The 24,759-nt window shown below is 43.1% G+C and overlaps 1 protein-coding gene across 1 annotated transcript in view; it reads left to right on the forward strand.

Moving 5' to 3' along the window:
- The first annotated feature begins 10,230 nt into the window (after nucleotides 1–10,230).
- The window catches only part of LOC134471850 (uncharacterized), a 53,175-nt gene continuing 38,646 nt past the window's right edge, over nucleotides 10,231–24,759 (forward strand). The window contains exon 1 of the mRNA XM_063232025.1: nucleotides 10,231–10,775. Within this exon, the coding sequence (XP_063088095.1) occupies nucleotides 10,231–10,775 (545 nt within the window). The remainder of the gene's footprint in view (nucleotides 10,776–24,759) is intronic.

Consider the following 24,759-nt stretch of genomic DNA (forward strand, 5'->3'; position numbering starts at 1 on the left):
GATAAAGTTTTCAGAACCATTGTAATAAATTGATATTTTTTTTTTTTGTCTTTTTCCTTTTTATCGGTACCGGGGATCGAACTCACGACCGCCTGCTTGCAAGGCAGGTGCTTATGCCGCTGAGCTAAATCCCCAGCCATAAATTGATATTTTTGACCAACTTTAATTTTAAAAAGAATTTACACTGGTGGGTCTCTTTAGAAGAGATGGAGGATAGTTACATAAGCATGAGCATATCAAAACTCTAAAGCAATTGAGAATTACTGTAGCAAACGTTGATAATGATAGGGCAGGGGGAGAAAAGCCTGGGGAGGAGTAGAAAATAATTACTCATCAATGATTTTATCATCATAAATTTGAAAAGACATTGGTGCTTTCTTCAGGGCCCACTCCTACACCCCAAGGAAATCAAAGCTCTAGTTCTACATGACTAAATTATTTTGCCATCACATGGATTTAAATCCATCTTTGTCTGGTGCTCATGTTAGCTGAGATTCTTTCAATTTGGCATAACATTCACTAACTTGGTCCACAAGGAAAAAAGCACTGTCAGGGCATGAGCAGGCCCTACAGCAGGCCTTGTCCAGAGGAGTCTGATGGACTTGGGGGAGGCAGGAGGAAGCCGTTAGGGTCCAGAGCAGCACTTGGATGTGGAAGGTCATTCCTTGGCCAGTGCAGACCAAGGAGTGGAGGTCAGTGTCAAGAGAGGGGCTGAATAGATAATTATGTAGATACACTTATGGCTATGCAGATATGCTTTGTACTTGGCTGCTTATTTTGGCTTTTGAATGGTTTTTCTCAATGAGATATACATTTATGAATCATGTCCTGCCTGCAGGAATAGTATTGTTCTCCATTTCACTCATTTTGCTCCTCAGAATGGCTTTCTATCATGGGAATTTTCAAGTATGCTAACATAGTAAAAACGGTATAGTAATTGATTTCTCAGCTTTAGTAAGTATCAGGTGGACATTTTTGGTACCGGGGATCAAACTCATGACCTGGCGCTTGCTAGGCAGGTACTTTGCCATCGAGCTATGTCCTCAGCTTCAGTAAGTGTCAATACATGACAACTTTGTTTCACCTGTTCCCCCCCACTGCTCCACCCCTTTGCTGTCCCACCTTCTGACTGGATGGTTTTGAAACAAATGGATGTGGGATCTTTAGGGGTAAAAAACTGAAAGATTTTTAGAGACAAATAAAAATGCTGCTAGGAAGAAGCACAAGCACAATAAAAGTTTTACTAATTCCAAATGGCCTTAGTTATCTCATGCATTCATGTCCTCATGCCTGGTACTTGATCAGTCTTGATTGCTATTTATCAATTTTATCTTTTTTAAATTTCCTCTAATGATTCTCTGTTTTTCAGTCCCATTTCTTCCTCTCCTTTATCCTTTTCTGTATGGTTCTTGTTACATAGTCCCAGCTGAGACTGAATTTGCTATTAGCCCAGGAAAGCCTTTCTACCCTCCTGCCTCAGCCTCCTGAGTGATGTGTGCCATCAGTCTCAGTTAAGTCTAGTGAGAGGCCTCACCTTATAAACATCCCTATTCTGTGCAAGAAGAGGGTGGGAAGATGGTGTCAGTGCTACACCCACTGGGTGAGGGGAGGGTGGGCTGGGTGCCGTAGGCTGCTTACAATAGAAGGGAGGAAAAGAGGTTTGCTGTCCTCTCTTTTTTGCTCTTGTTGTTTGCAGTCTTCTGCCACGTTGGACTGTCCCCCCCTCACCATGCCACCCTGCCTTGGAGCCTGTTGATTATGAACTGAGCTCCACACACTGTGAGCTAAATAAACCTTTCCCTCTTTAATTTGGGCATTAAGTTAGGTATTTTGTCAAAGTAACAAGAGAAAAGTAATTAAGATTACATCAATCTTTATTATTGTTTACTTCTACTTTGTGTTTGATTTCCCCTACTCTTTCTGGGCTGTGAAAGTGAAACTTTAGGTCATTGATTTTAGGTTTATTATGCTGCACACCTATAATTCCAGCATTTGGATGCTGAAGCAGAATTGTTGTGAGTTTGAGGTCAGTCTGGGTTACAAAGTGCCTTCAAGGTTAGCCTGAACTGCATAGTGAACCCTGTGTCAAAAAACAAAACAAAACAAACAAAAAACCCACAAAAGGACCGATTAAAGAAAGAAGAGACAGACAGAATTTACTAATATCAAGAATTCAGTATAGTACGCTTCTTGCTTTCTGTTTGTTCCTTGTTTTTTGTCCTTGTTCTCCCTTTCCACCATCTTTTCCATCATATGAATGGTTTTCGGTTTTGCATTTTAATTTTCTAACAATTTAGACTATATCTCTTCATACAGGCTTTTTAATAACTTCTCTAGGAATGATATACATAAAAGCTTCACAGTCTGCTTAGAATTAATATAAATTAAGAGTTTCACTCCAAGAGAAAAGTCGTAATCTTACCAGTGTAAAATCTCCTTTACCTGCCTCCTTTATGCTATGATGTTCATATATTACACCTACATACACTGAAAATCCCATAAGACAAACCTATAGTTTTTGCTTTCAGCTATCAAATATGCTTTAAATAACTCAAGGGGAGAAAATAGTTTTTATACTTACCAGAATTTTATCATTTATTATTTTGACTCCTGATAATCCAAATTTTTTTTCTGATATCCTTTCCCTTTTTAGGACATTTTTTTCCAGAAAAAAATGTAACAAAAGTGTTGTTGGCACAAAAATCTCTTAATTTTTCTCCATCTCAGAATGTCCTTATGTGATCTTTATTAATGAAATAAATTTTCACTGGCTGTAGAATACCGTGGAATTCTTGGCTCTTTTTAGCACTATTTAAATGTCATGTCATTTCATTCTGACTTCCTCGGCTCCTCCTAAGAAATGTGCAGTCTAAAGGTAACACAGTGGTTTTTGCTGGCTATCTTCAGATTTTTTTCTTTGTCTTTAGTTCTAGGTGATTTGATTATGATGTTTTTGAACATGGATTTCCTTAGTTTATCCTTTTGAATCTATTGAGACTCTTGAATCTGTAGGTTTATATCTTTCATCAGACTTTGGATATTTTCAGTCATTATTTCTTCAAATACTTCTTCAGAACTTCAATATTTTTCCTCTTCTCTGATACTCTGTTGCCATGAATATTATTAGACTGTTGGGGATTTTCCTGCAGGACTCTAAAAATGTGGTCAATTGTTTATCACTTTTTTTCTGTGTTTTAAAACTAGATGGCTTTTATTGATCCTATGTTGAAGTCCACAGACTCTTCTCTGTCATCTATATAATGCTGCCAAGCCGATCCAATATGTTTTAAATATTTGTTTTATTTTTTTGATCTGAAAGTTGTGTTTGAGCAGGGCATGGTGGTGCATGCCTAATAATGCTAGCAAGAGGCGGAGGCAGGAAAATCATTGTGAATTTAAGAGTTTCACTCCAAGCCCAGCCTGGGCTATACAGGGAGTCAAGATAAGCCTGAACTACATAGCAAGACTTTGTCACATAAAACCAAAAAAGGTTTGAAAAATAAATTTACTGTTTGATTCTCTTTTGTATCGTTTTTTCTTTGATGACATTGTCTATATTTCTAGTCATTTCAGGAATGTCCATGATTGCTCAGTGAAGCATTTATGCACAACCTGCACTAGATCTTTGTTAGACAAGTTGAACATTTGTGACAATCTCAGTGTTGGTATCTGCTCAATCTTTTCCCATTTGAGTTGAGATTTTTCTGATTTTTAATCTGCTTTTTAATTTTTCATTGCTTGCTGGATATTTTGAATATTATACAATGAAACTCTAGATCTTGTTTAACTTCCATATAAAATGTACATATTTTCATTTTTTGGCAATAGACCTGCTTAGGTTTAGGGCCAAATTCAACTCACCTTCTGAAAGTTATGGTTAAAATGTCATTTAAGTGTCTAAAGCCTTAGTAATGCCATTTGGATAGATTCTGAAGATTCTGAATGTATACAGTGATGGTCTGGGATCTGAGAAATAGTGCTTCGTTCTTTTTTTTTTTTTTTTTTTTTTTGTCTTTTTCATTTTTATCGGTAGCGGGGATTGAACTGATGACTGCCTGCTTGCAAGGCAGGTGCTTATGCCGCTGAGCTAAACCTCCAGCCCCCCCCCCTTTTTTTCTTTTCTTTTCTTTCTTTTTTTTTTTTTTTTGGCAGCAGGGATCGAACTCACGTCCTCACGTTTGCCAAGCAGGCATTTATGCCACTGAGCTAAACCCCCGGCCCATAGTGCTTGGTTCTTAAAGCCACTGGTAGACTGATAAGATCTACACATACACAGCATAGAGGTGAGACCAGAAGTTGATAAAAATTTATGAGAAATTATATCTCATCAAAATAAAAACTTCTGCTCATCAAAAGACATCATTAAAAATAGGTAGTCAAGCAATAGAGTTTTATTAAGAATGTACAGTGAATTCTTAATAAAATTATAAATAATTTAAATAGCTCCACAAAAATTATAAATTTTTAAATGAGCCAAAGACTGTATACACACTTCATAAAGAAAGTCACAAATGTGGCCGATAGCTACATGAAAGGGCTCCATACACTTGTGTAAAGTAAATGCTTATTGAAACCACATCAAGGTGCCTGTATTAGTCAGTTTTCCTATTGCTGGGCACAGCACCCAACATAGGCTACAAAAATACCGTATAAGAATGTTCATCACAGTTATTTATAATAGTCACAGACTGGAAAGGTCCAATGTCCATCAACAGTCAAATACAAATCAAAGTATAGACTCGTAAAATAGATTACTAATCAGCAATAGAAAGGAACAGAGTATTCACACGCACAATAGGGATGAAAGAGGAAAGTGTGCATACTACTTCATGAATGTGAAGTTTTAGAAAGCCAGAAATTACCTATGTGAAGAGAGTATATACTTTATGGCTCCATTTATATGAAAGTCCAAAAGGCAAAGCCAATATATGGGCCATTGGGTGGAGAACAGTAGCAGCCTTTATCAGGAGCTGTGGTCTAGGAGAGAATATTAGGGAAATTTATGGAGGTGATGGAAATCTTTCTTGGCCACGTTTTGTCTTCAGGGGTGATGAAAATAATTTTCTCTTCATAGGGCTATATTCATTTTTGAACATAGATACATTTTACCTAAACATTTAAAAAATGTAATTATAATTATTGAAAGAGTGAGGGGGAGGTACAGGTGAAACATGAATGCCAGGATGGCAATAAGTGTTGAAGTTGTTGAGTGATAGAATTTATGAGGCTCCATCGTACTGTTGTGTTTAATTTGTATATGATGGAAATTTTTCATCATAAAATTATTTTTAAAACAAGAAAAAATAAATGTAATAAACTCACTGCTGATAATTGTCCTTCATGGTCAATCTAGTTTTATTTTAATACTCTCAACGTTCTTTTCTTCCAATATGATTTTACCAGCAAGTCCCAAGAATCTACCATTTCAACTGCAAGTATTCACCAGATAACTGTAATATATGGATTTTAAGAATAACAACAACACCAAAAGGAAAAAAATAACTCTTTTATACTATCAAATATCCAGCTGTCTCATATACATGATGGTTTTTAAAGTTTGTTTAAACCAAAATCTAAATAAGATCCCCACATCATAAATGGTCGATAGATTTTTAAAAATTTGCTCTATAGTTTCTCCTCTGGCTTGGTTCCTCTTTTTCTCATTGCTGAGACAAAATACCCAACACCCAAAATTAAGGAAGGAAAGCTGTATTTAGCTCATAATTAGCTGGCTCCAAGGCATGGTGGCTCATGGCAGAGGGCAATAGTTCATGGTGGTGGAAGACAGCAAAAGCAACAAGAGAAAAAGGGAGGAGCACATAGAGAGAAGACTCTTTCTGTCATATACTGGGGATTGAACTCACTACCATGCACTTACCAGGCAGACACTTATGCTGTTGAGCTAAATCCCCAGCCCTGTCCCTTCTATTGGATGTAGGTCCCACCCACCTAAAGTGGGTGTAGCACTCACACCCATAATCCCAGCACTAGAAAATGAATTAAACACAAATTCTAGAAGCCTGCCCCCATGATTACACGAAGCTTTGGGTAGATATGTAGATGCAAACCATAATACCCTCTATTCCTCCCTTTTGCTTTGTAATTTATTTGAAGAAAATTGGCTATTTTTAATGTAGAGTTTCACATTGTCTCATAATTTAATAGCTTTCTCTGTCTTCTATCATTTGGTAGCTAGATCCAGAGACATGATCAGATTTAGATTTGATTTTTTTTATTTTAAGGAGAATAAAACCCAACAATACAAAAGGGAATAAAGCCAATCAAAACAAAACAGTGAAAGTGGTGCATAACTTCAAAACAGGACAATAGGTCACCAACAATGGCTACCATAATATATCTTAACTTCACAATAGTTGTCCATTTCCTCAGATACAGTAAAATTGAATAAAACAGAGCATTGAATAAAACAGAACAATAAATCAGAACAAAACAAATCAGTGACAATTATATTAGATTTCAAAAACAAGACAGAAGCAAATCCCCCATACTTGCCACATTGCATACTGTCATCCTCCTAATAGATGCTTATATTGCTCACCTTAGTCCTGCAAAGTCAGTCAAACAATACAAGCATTTAGTTGTTTTTGTACCTTGGTTGCTATCAGGTTAGCCAGCTGGTTGCTTATGGGGCGAAGAGGTCTTGATTCTGAGCCCCTGTGCTGCACGGGAAGGGCAATCTACTGCTCTCTTACTGGGCCCTACGTGGTTTGTACGGCTTACTAGCTTCTTGATGTGCTCTTCCCAGACCCAGCATGGCCTCTGCTGACTTTCAGGAACAGTGGACTGGCTTCTCTTTTCCTGGACCCAGAATAGTCTGCATGGCTCGCAGGAAAGACAATCTTTAGATTTGATTTTATTGGCAAGAGTATGTCATGGTTGATGATGTTTCTTCATCAGCAGACACATGCTTGCTTGTTTGCCTCATATTGTGGTGTGAGCAGCTATTGATGCTCAATGCCCAGGTCATTCGTTCATTCAGAGTTGTTAACCGGTGGTATTCTAATTCTGTGTTTCATTCTTCAGTTATTAGCTGAAGTATTTCTATAAAAAAAAATTTCCACCAGATGTAGTGGAACATGCCTGTAATTCTAGAACTTTTAAGGCTGAGGCAGGAGGATTTCTGGGAGTTTGAGACCAGCCTAAGCTATATAGTGAGTTCAAGGCTAGTCTCAATTACATAGCAAGACCCTGTCTCAAGGCCAGGTGTAGTGGTGCATGCCTGTAATCCCAGAACTTGTGAGGCTGAGGCAGGACTATCACTGTGAGTTCCAGGCCGGCCTGGGATATAGTGAGTTCCACACCAGCCTGAACTGCTGAAAATCCTGTCTAAAAAGACACACACACACACACACACACACACACACACACACACATCTTATTTAAAAAAACCTAAGAAAATATCTACTTTATTACTATGCAGATAACTCATATACAGTATAAGGGTATTAAGGGTATACCATATACACAGGGTAAATGGTTAATTTCTTTCCCTTATTTACTAATTTTCAAAATAATGAGTATCTTTCAATGGCAAAGTATCACTAGCTCATGATTTAAATTTAACCCATCTTTTCAATGGTGATAAAGATACATGGTAAAATATACTCTCACTCTAGTACAGGTCCCTCTCATCTCCTTATCATCTTTCCCAATGAATGTGGATTCTACAGATGAAGGAACCTGGGGACAGCTTTTATTAAATTATTAAACTGATTGACATTTACTGTGCACCTATTACATACTGTGTACATTCAATAACATTATTTCATTTGATTTGAGAACAAAGCTCTTTTTGGAAAAATATATTTCATCTTTTCTTTACAGATAGGATGCTAAGCCTGGAAAAGTTAATGCATCCATTCTGGGCTTCTACCCTGTCTGTCACCCAGGTTTGCCCTCTGCCCAGGTCACAGCACACATGGATCGTGGAGCATCATAGCCAGAGGCAGGGCCATGGTCCAGGACTCTGACTTCTGGCCCAGAGAGAACAGTCACTGAAGAGTCTGGCAACTGTATCACCTGGGGAATAGTAGGAATAATTGGATGACAAGTCCAGAGGAATAAATGCATACTGGGGGACCACAGCGTGGGCCTTCTCAATATTGGTAAAGAGATGCAGAAGAGAAATAAGAATGGTTCTCTCTCTGGGTCCAGGAGAATGAAGAAAGTGGAAGGTACAGGGAGGCATATTTGGAGTCTGCAAGATAGAATTCTTTTGTGTCTCAGAGCTGACTTCAGTGAAGCAGCCTGTCTCTTGGGAGGGAGAGTCTCTGGGGTGGAAGGGCTCTAGCAGTGTCACCCATTCAGTCACCAGGATAAACAATGACACCTTATGATGTACTGTGTTGCTAAACTGTGATGTTTAGTAATTAAATGTAGAAAAACCTCTTTCTTTCTTTCTTTTTTTTACTTACATGGTATCGTCAAGTTGTAACTCCAGATGTAACTGGAGTTTCAAGATGTTGCCCAGATAGAACTCCATCCTAAGTCAAGGAATATTTGTATATTGAGAGAGACTTTATGACCAAATCCATCGTCTAGTTGTTGGATGATCCACATTAGTTGAAAAGACTGTGTATTCTGCACTTGTTGGGTGTGATGTTTTATAAATATCAGTTAGGTGGAGATGGTCAAAGCAGGTCTAAACTTTTCCAGTGAGGGACCAGATAGTAAATATTTTAGGCTTTTTACGGGATCAGTTTCTTCTGTATTTACTTAGTTCTCTGAAATCAGACAACACATACATGAACAGTTGTGGTGCTCTCCAGAGGAATTGGATCTGGGAGAATTTGCCTCTTCCTCCAGGAAGGCACCTATGCAATCTGTCAGCACCTAGATTTTGTCCAGTGAGATCTACACAACACTCCTGACCTCTAGAACTGCAGGCTTTCATCTGTGTTGTTTTGAGCCACAGAAAGTGTGGAAACTTGTTACGTTGTAACAGAAACCTAACAAGACACACAGTTTGAAGCCAGCCTCTCCATACAGTCCTCCCTTCCTGGATTACCTGGTAACTTTCCCATTCTACTGGCCTACAACAGCTTTCTGTTCTCTTCAGGCCAATCAGCTGTGGCTCCCAGAAGCCCTGGCTGCCCAGGGATTGGACATTGTCCTCACCTAAAATGCTAGGCACACAGGAATCACAGCAATTTCAGCTCATCTTTCAGTGTGGTCTCCATGTCTTCTTTTGGTTAATCTCCAATGGCTTCAAATAACTTTTTAAAAAAAGTTTTGCTCAGATTTTGTACTTCTTATTTGCTGAAATAGTACCTGTTACCAAATGCTAGATCCTCATTAGGCTCAACTGCCTACTTTTATATTTGCAGTTTTCCCTAATAAGAAACAAGAAACAGAAAAACAATGGTGTCTTGTTTTTGCCCCATGGAATCCTGGGCCTTCACACTGAAGCGCTGTTACTTTTTTGTTTTTATTTATTTTGACAGTGTCTTATAAGTCACTGAATTGCCCAAGATAGGCTTGGGTTTGTGACTCTAATGCCTCAGCCTCCCAAAGTGCTGGGATTACAGGCAGACACCATGTACCCTCTGTTAGTATGGTGCATGTGATAATATAAAAAAAATTTAAAATGTATAAAAGGAAACTTTTATTTGTTGTTTGAGACAGGGTCTTACTGTACTGTTCAGCTTGCCACTGAAGTCACTGTTGTAACCCAGGCCTCGAACTTGCAGCAATCCTCCTGACTCAACCTCCCGAGTGCTAGGTTACAGGCATGCGCCACCACGCCTGGTTTAAAGCAAATTTTTAAAACCTTTGACATGGCAGGAAACTCCCCCACCCCAACCTGCGCGGTTGAGAGGAAGGGAAATCTTACCCGGTTTGCTCAGCAAATGCAGTTCCCAACAGTCACCAGCAGGGGGAAAAAGTAGTTTTGCGTTTCGCATGGATTCCTGCCCCGCGGCGCCAAATCCCTAATCAGAGGGAAGGGCGCCAGGGAGACCTCGGCTAGCGTTCAGAGAAACTGGCCTAGAGGAGCCACTCGGAACGCAAAGCCGCGCGAAACTGGGTGCACGGATCCCCAGAAGCCCTCTCCTCCGAGGCACCGGGACAACTTGGCCGGGACTCCCCGCTGACCGCCCAGCCCGGACTCGGGGCTGCGGCCGCGCAAAGCCTCCTCGGAGCGGCGCGGGCAGCGGGGGACCCAGGTGTGGCCGCGCCCGGGACCCGAGGGGCCAGGTGAGCCTGGGTCCGATGCGATCCCGGGGAGCGTGCGCCCGGGCCCGCGAGGGGTCGAGGGAGCTCGAGACCCGCTGCGCGGCGGACCCAAGGGAGCCACGTCCAGCGACTCGGGTCGTGGTCAGGGTCGGGGCTTTCGGACTCGAGCAGTGGGGGTCAAAATGGTCTGGAGCGGAGGGCTGCGCGCCCCGAGTCCAGACCAGGGGCCTGGGCACAGCTGCGCCTTCTCTGGCTGCGGGGCCGGGGGATCGCGCCCAGGACCCTTTTCCACCAAGCGGCTTCGCAGCGGGAGCGGTGGAAATGTGTCCTGCTAATGAGACGGCGAGCCGGGGGCGGAGAGTGGTGACTGTTCCCGAGCCGAGCGTCTGCAATCCCCTCGCGCACCTTGGCGAGCTCGTTTTGTACCAGAGCAGAGCCGGGGTCAGCGCCCTGAGCCAGGGGTCACCGCGAGGGGGAACGTGCTGCAGAAGGGAGCAGCAGCGCCGCTTTGGGGGTGCTGGGGAAAAAGTGCGTGCTGAAACCCGAGACGTCAATTGGCAACGGAAAGCAAAGACTAGAAGGTAAGAAGGGATTTAAAAAGAAAACCTCTGAGAGCAGCCGGCGAGGTCCCCCGGCTCGGCGGGGCGCGCGGGGCGCGGTGCTGCTGGACGCCTGCCGGGAGGGGCGCGCACTTGGGCCGAGCCCAGGAGCCGGAGGAGCTCATTGGCTGAGGATCCCTGGTTATCGCCGGAGCTTTGTCCTGGAGGTAGGGATAGAAACCGTGCTGCATGAGGCAACAAGTTTCCTTCTGACAAATCCTCAAGTGGTGGGAGATGAACGTTTAGCTGGCTTTGATCAGTTACAAGGGGTGCTTCTCTATACCTTGAAAAACATTCCGAGAGGAATTTCTAGAAAAGCATTGCTTGTAAATAACTAGCATTTATTACGAAAGTGTTGCCAAGCAGCATAATAAATGATTTATTTACTCTAGGTCTCACCATTGTGCGCAGTAGTAGTAGTACTTACTCTGTATTTATAGAAACAAGATGTCCATTTGTTTTAGACTGCTAGTGACTCGTTTAAAATAGATGGGACTATATTTCAGTAAGTTGAGACGTATGCAAACATTTTGCCAAATTCTACATGAGTGAAGTAATACTATAGTATTAAGTTCAACTACTTTTTAAAAGAAATCTATTGTGTGTGGCTGCAGCCCTTTGTCCTGGTCCTACACTCGAGGGTTGAAGAGACGTCTGCCCTTGCACACTCACACCTGTGTGCCCAGTCAGCCCTGCAATGCCCACCTGTGCTTCCCGTCCTCTACCTGCCAGTTCTAGGGGCCTCCTGTGTACACCTGCCATAAAACAGGTGCCCATTCTGCTTCATGTTTTAGACATTTGAGAGGAAAGGGGAAAGGATGGATTAGCTTTCTGCCTCAGACATGGCAGAGAACCTCAGTGGATGGGGACTGCTGACTGAATAAGAAAAAGGATGGAAGGTGGGGAGGTGACTTCAAATGATGACCCTCTCTGAACTTGGCATGTTGTTTCTTCCTAAATGATGAGACTTCCAGGACATCACTTGAGCTTCATTTTGGTTGAAAGGTATGAAGGGGTTTTTCTCCAGCACTGTTTGTGCCTGCAGGGACTGATTCCTATTACCTGTCAGCCAAAGTGCTTGCCACTAAGGCTTTAGTTTGAATTGTGCTTTAATATATTCCATGTGGTTCTAACAGAAGTTAGCAATTAGCTAAACTATGTGCTATTAGTTATATTTTTACGAACAAGAGATGTTGCATTGTGGGTTTTCTGTGTAATTCTGTTAGTTGCTCATATTTGAATCTGGGCCTTCCATGCTTCATACAATGGAAAAAGCAAATAACCTTTGCATCAGGGAGACAGAAGTCTGTATTTTGTCTGGTGTGTAAATACTCTGGCAGTAGGCAGTCCTCAGCTGGTGTGACAGCTCCTCTATCTCATTAGGAGCCTGGCCTCCTCGCTCTTTTTTTGCTATCCTCAGTGAGCAGCTCTCATCTTCCAGGTTGCCTCATGGATGCAAGATGACAGCTGAAGCTTTTTCCAGTCATCTCACCCACATGCGAGGCAGGAACAGGAGCCAGGGAGAAGAGCAGAAAGGTACTTTGTAGCTAGTAGGATTTAACAACTTGCACTTAAGTTTTGCGGTAGATTGTCTGCAAAGGCAGCCAACAACCGCTGCAGACTCTGCAGACTCCTCACTTTTCCTTTCAAGATGTGGAGTAAACAAGAAGTAGTCTTTTTGCCTCCAGTCAGATCTGGCCCGGTGACTCTTGGAACCAGCCATGCGTGAAGAAGCTTAGACTAAGACAGGCGTGGTGGCAGAGCCTCCTAATCCCAGCACGCTGCGAGGCTAAGGCAAGAAGAAGATCACAAGTTTGAGCACAGTTTGGGCAACTTAGTGACTTAGCAAGACAGTGTCTCAGAATTTAAAAAAGGGCTGGAGGACATAGCTCAGTATGTGAATGACATTTTCCATAGAAGTTCATCATAACTGAGAATTCTGCAAGGTTTATTTTTACTGATGTTTAAAAGCGTTTAAAAGCTTCTTTTGGGCCAGGGATATAGTTGAGACTGCTTGTTTGAGAACGTCAGAGATGTCCAAGCACCTTTGAAAACACATTTTCAGTTTGTTTTACACTATCCCTTAACCAAAGACATGAGCTGTCTTTGTGTGGGGAGAGCTTTGTGTGTGTGTGTGTGTGTGTGTGTGTGTGTGTGTGTGTGTGAATAATTGCTTACCTAATAGCTCTGGGCAGAGATGTTGCAGACTACTGATACATTTATTTGATTATTTTTGTAAGTGTTTATAAGAAGGGCATGATCGCTGTTCTGCTAAAATGTGCCTTTAAAATTACTGCTTGCATAATATACTGAATTCTATTTTATTTTCACTCAGAAAAATTCCTCACAGGGGACTTTTGCCCCTCCTAGACTATAAACCACTGTGCAGTTGTGCATAGTACTATCCTTAGGTTAAACACAGCCTTATTGATTATGACACTTATTTTATATACACCTCCAGGTCAGATAACATTGTGGAGGAAATGATGGTTTGTTTGAGCTTGAGGCTGCTTTGGGTATTTACACCACTGGTTGGAGAATAACCTCAGAACGTAGCGTAGCCTTTCAATATGGACAAAAACAGACATAAAGACAAAAACAAAACGACTCATAATGACTTTTCCTGAAACAAGTAACTTTCTTTTTCTTTTTTGAGACAGGGTCTCTCTATGTAACTTAGGCTGGTCTTGAACTCACTATCTAGTCCAGGCTGGCCTGGAACTCTTGGCAATCCTCCTGCCTCAGCCTCCTGAGTTCTAGGATACAGTCAGGGGTGCACTTAGCTTTTACTTATTTATAATCTGCTCTTGTAAAGTGCAGACAACACAGGAGGAGTCTCATACCCTCCCATCCTGGAGGGTGTTAGGCCTCTGCTGCCAAAAAGTCTCTCACCCTCCCTCCAGCACCTCCTCTGTGCAGTCACAGCACACACCTGTGTGTCTTGTTTCTACTGACAGGCTGGTGCTGTGTGTACTGCCATGCCATCTACATTGTGTCTTCATAGCTCAGGCTGCAGCAGGCTCTCATTGCAGCACAGATAGCTCCACTTCCTAACTGCTCCATGGAACGCCCTGAAAGGCTGGGCGCCCAGTGCCTAGTCCCGTAGGACAGCACCCCCAAATATGGGTGGGCTGTGTCTAATGCGAAATGCTTCACCAAGCTTTTTTTTAATTACAGGAAAAAGCCTGCCCATTGTAGCATGTGTAATAAATCAAATATATACTGTTTTAAGAAAAACAATAATCTATTCTTTGCATTTAATTATACCCTTGGATGTACAATCTGAACAGTTTAGTTAATAACTTTCCACATCTTTTCCTCTACTCAAATGTATTTGTGGGATGTGTGTGTGTGTGAGTGTGTAAATGTTTGTGGATTTGTTTTTCTTTCATATTTTTATTCAAAGGTAAACCTCGGGTAGACTGGGGTTCTGGTTCAGTGGCACAGTACTTAGCTGGCATATGCAAGGCCCTGGATTCAATTCCCAGAACCACAAAAAATTAAAAAATACAAACTACGTGTCTCTATTATTTTCTTTTATCCTTTCCCTGTAAATAATACATTTATTGTATATTTCTATTAAATACATATAAATCTAACTAACTTTTTTCTTGTCTGGCTAATATTCATAGACAAAGATATCCTAATTTAGCCAGCTATTCCTCTGCTGTGACTATTTAGGATGGCTCCAGTCTTGTTTCTTCTATTATAAACAGTGCTAATGTTTTTATTTCTGTAGGAGAAATTTCCCAATGTAAGACTCCTGAGTCAAGATGCTATGTATCTGTATTTTTAATAGGTGTTGTCAGATTATTTTCCAAAACCTTATATCACTTAAACCTCTCTTTCAGTGTAGAGATTCCTTAAAAAGCTAAAAATAGAAATTGCATTTGACCCAGGTATTCCCCTTCTAGTACCTTCCCAAAAGAGTTAAAGTCATCATGTTACATGGAGTACATGCCTACCCACAGTATTAGCAGCACAATTTATAATAACTGCATCTTGGAAACAGTGTCTATGCCCGTCAACAGATGAATGGATAAAGGACATTGTATTTTACGCACAATGGAGTGCTACTCTGCCATAAGAAAGATAAATTTGTGTCATTTTAGGCAAAGAAATGTACCTTGAGACCAGAATATTAAGTGAAATAAGTCAGATACATAAGCTTAAATATTGCAGGGTTTCTTTTATATAAGGATCCCCCAAATGTAAATAAGGACTAAAATGAAAGATAAGTGAAGAAGAAGTAGAGAGACCTTTTTCAAATGAGTGGGGAAAAAAGAGACAGGAAGGGGAGGGGAGGATAGCAAATGGAAAAAAATGGAAGAAAAAAATGAAATAGAAGTGTGAAGGGGATCAAAAGTTGGAAGGAGCAGGGAGGGAAGGGAGGAAAGGTCACATCACAAAGAATTAAGATATATTTCTTTCTCTTTTGGGGGGGGATTGAACTCATGACCTCACGATTACCAAGAAAGTGCTTGAGCTGCTGAGCTAATAAATCCCCGACCCAAATTAAGGTATATTTTGTACATGTACCATCAGCCCTCGATAAATATAGTCATGTACTGTAAACTCATATTAAAAATAATAAATAAATCTCCCGAAGCAAAATACAAGCTGCACAATTTCCTAATGCTAGTTCCGAGCAGTCTTTCAAATGCTGACCATGTGTTGGTGTCATTTTGATTCATGTTGCTCTTGCAGTGTGCGGTGCTGGACGTTTTCAGGCGTGCAGGCTGGCTGTTCATATTCCTTTGCCCATGAGTCTAATGGGTCTAAATGTGAGGGCCCCCTCCCAAGGCTGGAGTAGGCTGCAGTAGAAGGTACCCACATGCAGGCAGGGGTCTACGATGGGCAACCTGTCCTCTGGGCAGCTACCATGCTCCTGATAGGACCATGGTCACATAGAAAACAGATCAGGAGCGATGATTTCTACAGAGTCCCACAGACTGTGCCCCCTCGATCTGTGCACTGGCAGGGCTCTGGTCCTGTTCTAGTGACAGTTCCTGCTAGATTGCACTATAATGTGTATATTTGTATCCCATCTTCTCAGACACTGAATTTACAAAATGTTAATTCTCACAGGATGAGGTGGCGGCGCATGCCTGTAATCCCAGCACTCAGAAGGCTGAGGCGGGAGGATTGCTGTGAGTTCGAGGCTTGCCTGAACTGCATAGTGAGATTCTGTCTCAAAAAAGACAAAACAAAACAAAACAACAGCAACAAAAGTTCATTCTTAACTGCTTTATTACCTGGCTTGTAATTGGGTCTCCAAAATGTTTGCTGGGGATCAGAGAACTTGCAAGAGCCGGCAGGCCTCAGAAAGTGTTGGTCGATAGGGGCGGGCCTTGTGTGTGAGTGTGTGTGTGTGTGTGTGTGTGTGTGTGTGTGTGTGTATTAGGACTGGCCTCTGAGGCTGCCAGCTGGAAGCTCAGCGTGGGTATAAATAAGAAGCGCAGCAGGCCAGAGCCCTGGCTTCTTGGACACTTGCCCTAAGAGAGTGGCCCTGGCTGTGATTCACAGTTCCCCCAGAACTCTCTCCCACCACAGCAAAGGCCTTCTCCACGCAGGGACACCAGGATTGTGTTAAATTGAACCAATTATTTATTCCCCATATTCGTCTCCAAGAACATGGGGTCAGCAGACCAGCACTTGACATGAGTGTGGTCAAAAAAGAACAACCCTAAATGCAGCTATTAATAATTAAAATCATAAACAGCTATTGATAATTAAAGGGGGGAGAGTGTGTGTGTGAGAGGAGAGGGGGCAAGGGATGGGCATCAAGATCGAGTGGGCAGCAAAAGCAGACAGGCTCACGTTTCACCCCTTTATTCCGTGTCCTCTGTTCATTCACAGAACAATTTTAGACAGGTTCAGGGCTCTCATTCTTTTTGAGGTCAAGAAATTCTCTGAGAATCTGATGAATGCTAGGGACGCATCTGTCACAAAACACCTACATACACAAAAGGCGTGCGTGTGATTTGGGGGGGCTTCATCAGTCCCCTGACAGCACGAGGCTCCTTGGCTTTCTGCCTGTAGCCTCAGCGGAAAAAAGATAACTTCCTACAGGACTCTTACCATACTGTAATTACCCCCCAAAAGTTAATTACAACATCCACTAAGCACTGAGGTTTACATGGCTGGACAGTCACAGTGAAGCAGTCGAGGAGCAAGGGACACAGGCCAGTATTGCCATGATGCAAGGGCCAGGTGGAGATTGGAAAAGCCACAGGGGAAAGATGAAAGACCGTTTTCACTTTGAACTTGGAGAAACATCCATGCTGCACAGAAGCATGTGGCCAAAGTTAAAAACAAACAACAGAAAGTATTCAGAACTATAATCCTGGCCATTTAGAGCCAGGCACCTTTTTATTATTTTATTTTATTTTTTTTGGTACCAGGGATCAAACTCATGACCATGTACTTGCCAGGCAGGTGCTTATACTGCTGAGCTAAATCCCCAGCCTGGGCAGCTTTTTAGAAGGTGCACAAAGCATAACCCTCAGAGCATTCTTGTATACTTACTCCATCATTGTGTCATGTTTTCCCGTTCTGAACCTAAATGTCTTTATCATCACTTGATAGGAAAAGACCTTACAAGGTACCCATGCCTGAGGCCACACATCTCCTCCCTGGGACTGCTGGGGAGGCAGGGATTGACATAACCCAAAACCTTCTAGAAGGCAACCAAGGGAGCAGAGGAGCATCTGCTGCCCTAGGGAGCTGGGGTTTCCATCCCGCAGCCTTCCAAAGTCTTCATCCTGCCAAACGTGTTCTCTGAGAGATCGTTTTTCTGGGGTCTGCAGATTGTCTTTTGTCAATCATCAGTCACACCTTGACTATCCTGGGCATCTAGTTTTTTGGCTAATAAATGCCAGTGCTTTACATCTCCATGTCCTGTGTCTTTAAAGACAAGTTTCCAAAAGCTTTCGTGCAGTGATCAGAATGGCCCCTTGCTTGGGGTGGGAACTGGGGAGTGAGTCCAGGACAGGTAGTTCATGCCCTAGGAGGGATGCCTTGTGGGCTCCTAGGAGTTTTAAGTGTCAGCCTTATTTCCTGTCTGTCTCCTCACCAAAGTTAAAGGAGAATGCGGGCCAGCAGATCTAGAGGTAGTTTAATGTGACTGCTTTTTCTTCAGGATGAATTAATGAGTTACAAGCTGCTAGATCCACCTGTTCCACAGTGTGTAACGCTTTTTTAAATGCCGGAAACCTCGCCCCCTTTTCTTTTTCTCTGCTTTTCTCTGCAACCTTTGATTTCCCAGTGGCACACCAAACAATACGCATGTCTGACATCATCAGCCTCCTGCCTACCTCACTGATACCGCAGCTGCTGCTGCATGCAGGAGAGACAGCCCTCACCCTTACCAGGTTTTACCCGAAGCCACCTCCTCCACTGGGTGCATGGTTGCATGACAACAGCAGGCTACAGTTCTACTGCGCCTTCCTTGATATTTACTTTTTTCTTCTAAATCATAGAACAGGCAATATTTAAAAATGACATCATCGACATTCGGAGACTGCAAGTTTTGCTGAGAACTGGGCCTGTTATTGTGCTGTCTGCCAGCTGCAAACCCACCCTGCGCTGCCCTGTTCTGTGGTGCTGGGGCAGTGACCATGCAAACTTTATTTGTGTCCAGTTAGCATCTACCAGCAGGGGGCACTGAGTAGACTCCACAAGGCCTTGGTTCCAACTGAGGAAATCAGAGGCTCTGGGATCCTGTTCGCAGAGCCCATCTAGATGTGCCCTCTGAGGGACACCAGTACCAGCCATCCAGGGCCTCCTTGTCCTTTCCCTCTGGTCCCAACTCAGAGCCACCTGGATTCTGTCACTAAGCAGCCTAGAAGCACCAGGGCCAGGGGAAGTAGTTTGCCCTCTTGTGTTTGAGGAATGCACTACCTGCCTGGAGAACTTTCTCCTGGATGTTTCATAAAATGAAATTCTCTAATGACATTTTATTTTCTAAACAATTTCATGAACCATATGGTGAATCACTGAGGAAAAGGTGATGCAAAGGAAAATGATAATCTTCTTGGACTCCTTTTTGCTCAGGGAGATCCCAATCTCTAGTAGTAGTCAATTGCTGTCCTTGGGCAAGTACCTGGACCTGTGATGACTTCTTTCTTGGTGGAATTTGGGATTGAATTCAGAGCCTCATACATGTTAAGCAAATACTCTACCAATGAACTACACCCCCAGACCGTATAGTGACAGCTGAACACAATTGCATAACTCTAATGCTGTTAAGAAAATCTCTCTGCCACACAATTGGCTTATACTTTGCAAGCAGCTGGTAAAATGTGACACTTTGGAGAGGCTGGAAGATTAGTTTTTTTTTTTCCTTCCTTCCCTGGAAATCCAGGGTTCTTTTTTTTTTTTTTTTTTTTTTTACATAGGTGCTTATGGCATTGGAATATGCATGTCAATGTATCCTTTTTCCCCTTTTCTTTGGTGTTTTTTCTGTCCTGCTTAGAATCAGAGGCATGGGAAGCTGGAAGCAACACTACACAAATACATTTCATCAGCCTTAGACAGCTTCCCAAGAGAAAGAATGCTTTGAAATACATTTACTTGGGAACACTACACATTGTCCAACAACTCCACAGTCTGGTGATTCCTGTCATGACTTCATTTGAAACAGGCAAGTCATCATTCTGAAAATGTACAGGTCAGGCAGATATTTTTGTTTTGCCTTTGGCTAAGCCCTAAACCTATTTTCCCCTAAGAATCTCTCTTCTCTGTGACCTCTCTCTGGAGCAGGGCAGTGGTTGAGGGCTTTAACAACGAAAGTACGAGCTGGTTGGGAGTCTGACACACTGTTTTTTCTGCTTTCTGATGTCCCCTGACATGGATAACGTCTCCTGGATTAAGCTTCCTTTCTATCACAGCCTGAGGGAGGACTTTGCTGCAGGGTTTGAGGGGTGTATTAGCCACTTTCCTGTTGCTGGGGAAAATGCTTGACACCCACAACTTAAAGGCAGAGATGTCTATTTTGGGTAGTGATTTTCAATGGTTCAGGCCATGATTGGCTGACTCCATGGCAGGCAGGCAGGTAGGCAGGAGGCAGAGAGGAGAGAAAGAAGATGGGGAGGAGAGAGAGAGAGAGAGAGAGAGAGAGAGAGAGAGAGAGAGAATCTCTGTCCCCCCTCCACTGTCTCTGCTATGGAGTCAGCCAATCCTGGCCTGAACCATTGAAAATCATGATCCAAAATAGACATCTCTGCCTTTAAGTTGTGGGTGTCAAGCATTTCCCCACCTGAAATCAGACCCTGTACACCATCATTAATTAGTCGTGGGACTGAGCAAGTAACCAATCATCACTTTCCTCATTGTGGAATGTGGGTAATAACGGTACTGAACTCACCTTGTGGAGTGCGTGATCACTACAGAGTAGCTGCAGTTACCCAGCAGCTTCTTCTGTTCTCAGCTGTGCAGATCTTTCACCTTTTATGTACAAGCTGGGCACAACCTCTCCAAGCTTCCATAGTTCCTTGGGGAAGTACGGATCTCAAGTCCTGACCTAGGTCTTCAATCTCCCAAACAAGTGTATGGTGGAGGCTTAAATAAAATGAGACAAGTGGTATGATTTTAGGGTTCCAGAAGGGTCAAAACCCTTTAGTGAGCTCGAGACTCTGAGGGCTAAGACAAAGACTTTTCTGGACTGCCCACTTTTATTAGGTCCAACAACAAAAGGCAGAGAAACTGAGGAAAGTGTGGGAAATGAGCAGGACCTTTGGAGTCATTTCAAAGGCTTCTCCAAGTAGTAAATTATGCCAATTTAGGAAAACTGTTTTATCTCCAAGATGACATTTATGGTAGGATTGAGACTGCAGGAGTGAAATTCCTTCAGCTACAGTCTCGACTTACTTTATTAGTGTTGAAGCCAAGTGTCCACAGCTGTGGCCTTGTCTTGCCCTTTGAGCTATCTCTGGCCTCACAGGCCACTACAGGCCTCAGCCAGGACCAGTGATTCATAGAGGTTCACTTACTATGAATCAGCTCCCATCGCCAGGCAAGGGGCTGAGGCCTAGGACAGACTCACAGATAAACATAGAAGGCCAATTAGTAAAATTTAAATCCTCCTCAGAGCTGCTGGGTAGTGGTCTCCAACATATGGAGACTCACAGCAGCACACACTGATGAAACACATGTTCTCTCTCCCGCTTCATCAGGGTCTAGGCCACTCATCTCTCTAAGAACTCCCCTAAACGGTCTCCCTTCTACTTTTTTGACCCTCTTCTCTCCACTGTTTTGCCTTCTTCATCCTCAAGGATCCAGAGAAGCTGCAGAGCCCATGCCCTCAGCATGCCCTTCCAGTGTAATAAATATTCTTCATGGATATTTTCTGATATATCCTCCTTTTTCCTTGGATAATTAATTGTTTTAATCATCCAAGTACAGATAGGCTTTTTATTATAAACTGACTCAAATCCTCTTAGTAGCAAATAGTACATAAATAAAAAATGATGCATGAATTATTAGAGCTATCTTTTCTCTATGAAACTGTAGTCTGTGTAGGTTGTTCAGCCATTTCTGAGAATAAAGTCAAAATCTGTAAAACTTGTTACATGAGATGTTGATAGTTTGTGTTCTGTTATTCTTTAACAACTGAAAGGTAGGTGACTGTTCAGTTAGGTTGTTTCTGCTTGCAGGTTATAGAAAATCTAACCCAATGCATAGGTTGGAACATCAGAAGGGACCCTTAGGTTTTGTGACAAGTGTGTGGTGGACCCAGGTGTGGTTCAATCAGGTTCTTGTTCTCTTTTGGTTTCCCTTGCCTTCACTCTGCTCTGGTCTGGGTTTTCCTCAGCCAGCCTCTTTGAGCGTGGCAGGGCTGCTGGCTCTGTCTGACAAACACTACTTGAGCCGCCTTCCCTCTGCAGGAACCAGCCCTGCATCAGACAGCCCAGTGAGAGGAACAGAGCTGCCCTGATTGAGTGAGACTGTCAGGCCTGCTGAACCCGGGCAGCCCAGGGGTGTTTAACCCCATATACAGCCCAGGTGCAGCTGGATGTGGTGGCACATGCCTGAAATCCCAGCACTCTGGAGACTGAAACAGAAGGATCACAAATTCCAGCCCAACCTGAGCAGTTTAACCATTTAGTGAGAACCTCCCTCCAAACAAAAAGGGCCAAGGATGTAGCTCAGTGCAAAGGCCTTGCACTCCCTCTTACTACAAAAACAAAACAATAAAACCCTCCAAAACAAAAAACAAGTCCAGGTGCTGCCCAGGAGGGGTGTGAACACGAGGTAGAGGGAGGTGTGTCACTCGCTTCATCTGACAGCACTAGTGAACGGAGAATAAAGGAAAGATTTTGACTGTTATAACCACTATAATCCCATGCACATTTGTGTATTTATTTGGAATGGATGACGCCAATTGTTCTTTGACAGGCCTTGTGCATTCTCCCAGGACACTCTCTCTGGAGAGGCTCTGGAAAGAATCTCCTGTGTGACTCTCTAGGAAGGGCCAGGAGGAACGCTTCCTGCAGCTCTGTCCCTGTGTGATTTTCACCAGTGGTTTGCAGTTTTACAGGGCTCATCGACCAGCTGGAAGCTTGTTGGAGAGCTGAGTTCAGCACATCAAGAAGAGGGGAGGTGAATTCCTCAGGCCTGGAGCCAGAGCAGTGCTCCCTTCAGCATCACCTCTAATCCGTCCTCACCAGAAAGACCCTCAAAGGAGCAAATACACTTACAAAGAGTGTGAGAAACATTCTGGGCTCTGGTTCCTCTTGATTAGCCAAGGCATACTTCAATTTGCTTTAGAATATAAATTTTTTCCTTTCCATTACCTATATTATCTTATATCTTTTTACAATTTATATAAGTGGTTAATGGATTTATGAGAAAAAAGAACTGAATGCATGCACACACACACACACACACACACACACACACACACACACACACACACATTTAGTCAATTGAAAGCCAGAAATTGAATGTAAAGGAGCTTGATTTAGGAGTCTTAGGAATTGCAGTTCAGGAGAACTTGGGTTCAGACAGTTCTGATGTGAAAAGTGGGAGTCTATCTGGACAATGGCACATGGAAAAGGAATGGGAACCATGCACCCGATAGAGGAAGAGAATGCATAAACAGAATGGAAGCATCCATAAAGCAAGAGTCAGATAACCTCTTAATATGCATCTGCAGGAACCAGCCCCGTACCAGACAGCCCAGGACAGTGTACTGGGCCTTTGGGTAAAATGAATTCACCCACTCTGTCTGTCTTCAGTTCAGTGGAACATGCCCCAGGAGACAGCTTCTGCCAGTTCTTTATCCTGACCCAAATGGCCTGAGAGCCCATCCATGGCTGGCAAGGCCAGAGCCTCTACATATCACCAGAGCTTGGTGCTGGGGAGAACATTGGTTGCTTTGTCCTTAATAAGGAAAACCAGGCCAAGGTGGCCCAGGCTCTTTTGATAGCAGGAAAGGTGCTGTGAACTTAGGGTGCAATTATCACTGTCTCAGTAATTAGTGTCAAGTGCTTAGCACCTTTCCCTATTTGCATAGCTTCTACCTACAAAAGGACTGAAGAAATCGGAAAGGCCATTGCTTGAGTCTGGTGTGTTTTTGGTGACAGCAGAAGACTAGTGTGAACCGGGACAGTTTCTTCCCCTGAGAAGCAAGACTATACATCTGCACCCATGAGTGAGACCTAAAGGCATGGTCCAGTGAGTGGGGGCAAGTACAGGCCCTGTGTGGGGTCAGCTGCGGGATCCACCAGGAGACTGAGGTGAGCACTGGGAAGGGTAGGTCAGAATGGAGGAACCTGCTCAGCAGCTCATAAAGAGCAGCTGGTATGCAAACTGTGATGCTGTAGGGCTGTGGGCAGCCCTCCTGTTGGTCTGCCGGAATATGGAGTGAGGTTAGCTGAGGCGCTGGGTCTTGGAATGCCTGGTGGTCAGGCTCCTGGGATCAAAGAATCCTGTCATGTGAATGGTGTGAACACTGCCATTTCTTGAAAAACTCACCCGTGGCCCTCATACTGTGGATCTGTGAGTAGCTGATCAAGTTTTAGGTTTCATGAGCTAATGAGTAGAGAGCAAGGCTGCAGAGAGAGGTCCTGCCTGGTGGGATGTGTCAGTTAGGATTCACTAGAGGAACAGTGAGTGGTTACTAATATATACTATATGTATTTACTAACTAGCTTACAATTGCAGAGTCAGGTAGAAAAATACAAGATAGCTATCTGTACATAGGGAAGTCAGAAGATCCAGTTAAGGTCAAAGACCTGGAGTTCACTGCAGAGTCCGGTGCAAGTCCATGTCAGAGAGCTGAAGCGTGGGAAGGAACTGGAGACAAATGTCCAAAGGCCATGGTGAAGAACAGAGAGCAAAGTTCCTCCAAAGGAGGAGAAAAGAAGTCTCCTTTTTCTTTCCTTTATTACATCCAGGCTAAAAGCCTATTGACTAATGCCAATCACATCTGGTTGGGTCTTTCCTCTTTAGTTTGTGGCTTACAAGTCAATCTTCCAGACACACTCAGAACTGTGCTCTACAACTTCACTACCTGTTTTTTAATCCATTCAAATTGACATCACAGTTAACTAGCACATGGGACTTGGCTTATTGTGGTCCACACTTGCAGAGCCTTAGGGATTTCTGCTTAGGGGCATTTGGCAATAATGTATGCACAGTACTATAGTTTCTGCCCTGTACAAGAGGCGAGCGCTGCTGAATGCTCTTGTTATGGTTTGTATTCAGATGGCCCCCAAGCCTCATGCAATCAAGGACTCATCAGAATCTAGCATTTGTGATTGGTTTGTTACCTAGTGCTGGGATTGGTGGTGTGAGTGCTGCACCTGCCCAGGGGTGGAGCCGACATACAATGTAAGGGTGGGAAAGAGTTGTACTTTCCTTCTTTTGCCCTGTTTGCTCTTTTGTTTGTGGCTGCCACGAATGGTTGCCTCTCAGCCACACCATCCTGCCTTGGAGCCAGCTGAGTGTGGACTGAAACCTC

Source organism: Cavia porcellus, unplaced genomic scaffold, assembly GCF_034190915.1.
Source record: "Cavia porcellus strain 051 isolate PalLab524CR breed Dunkin Hartley unplaced genomic scaffold, mCavPor4.1 scaffold_20, whole genome shotgun sequence".
NCBI lineage: Eukaryota > Metazoa > Chordata > Mammalia > Rodentia > Caviidae > Cavia > Cavia porcellus.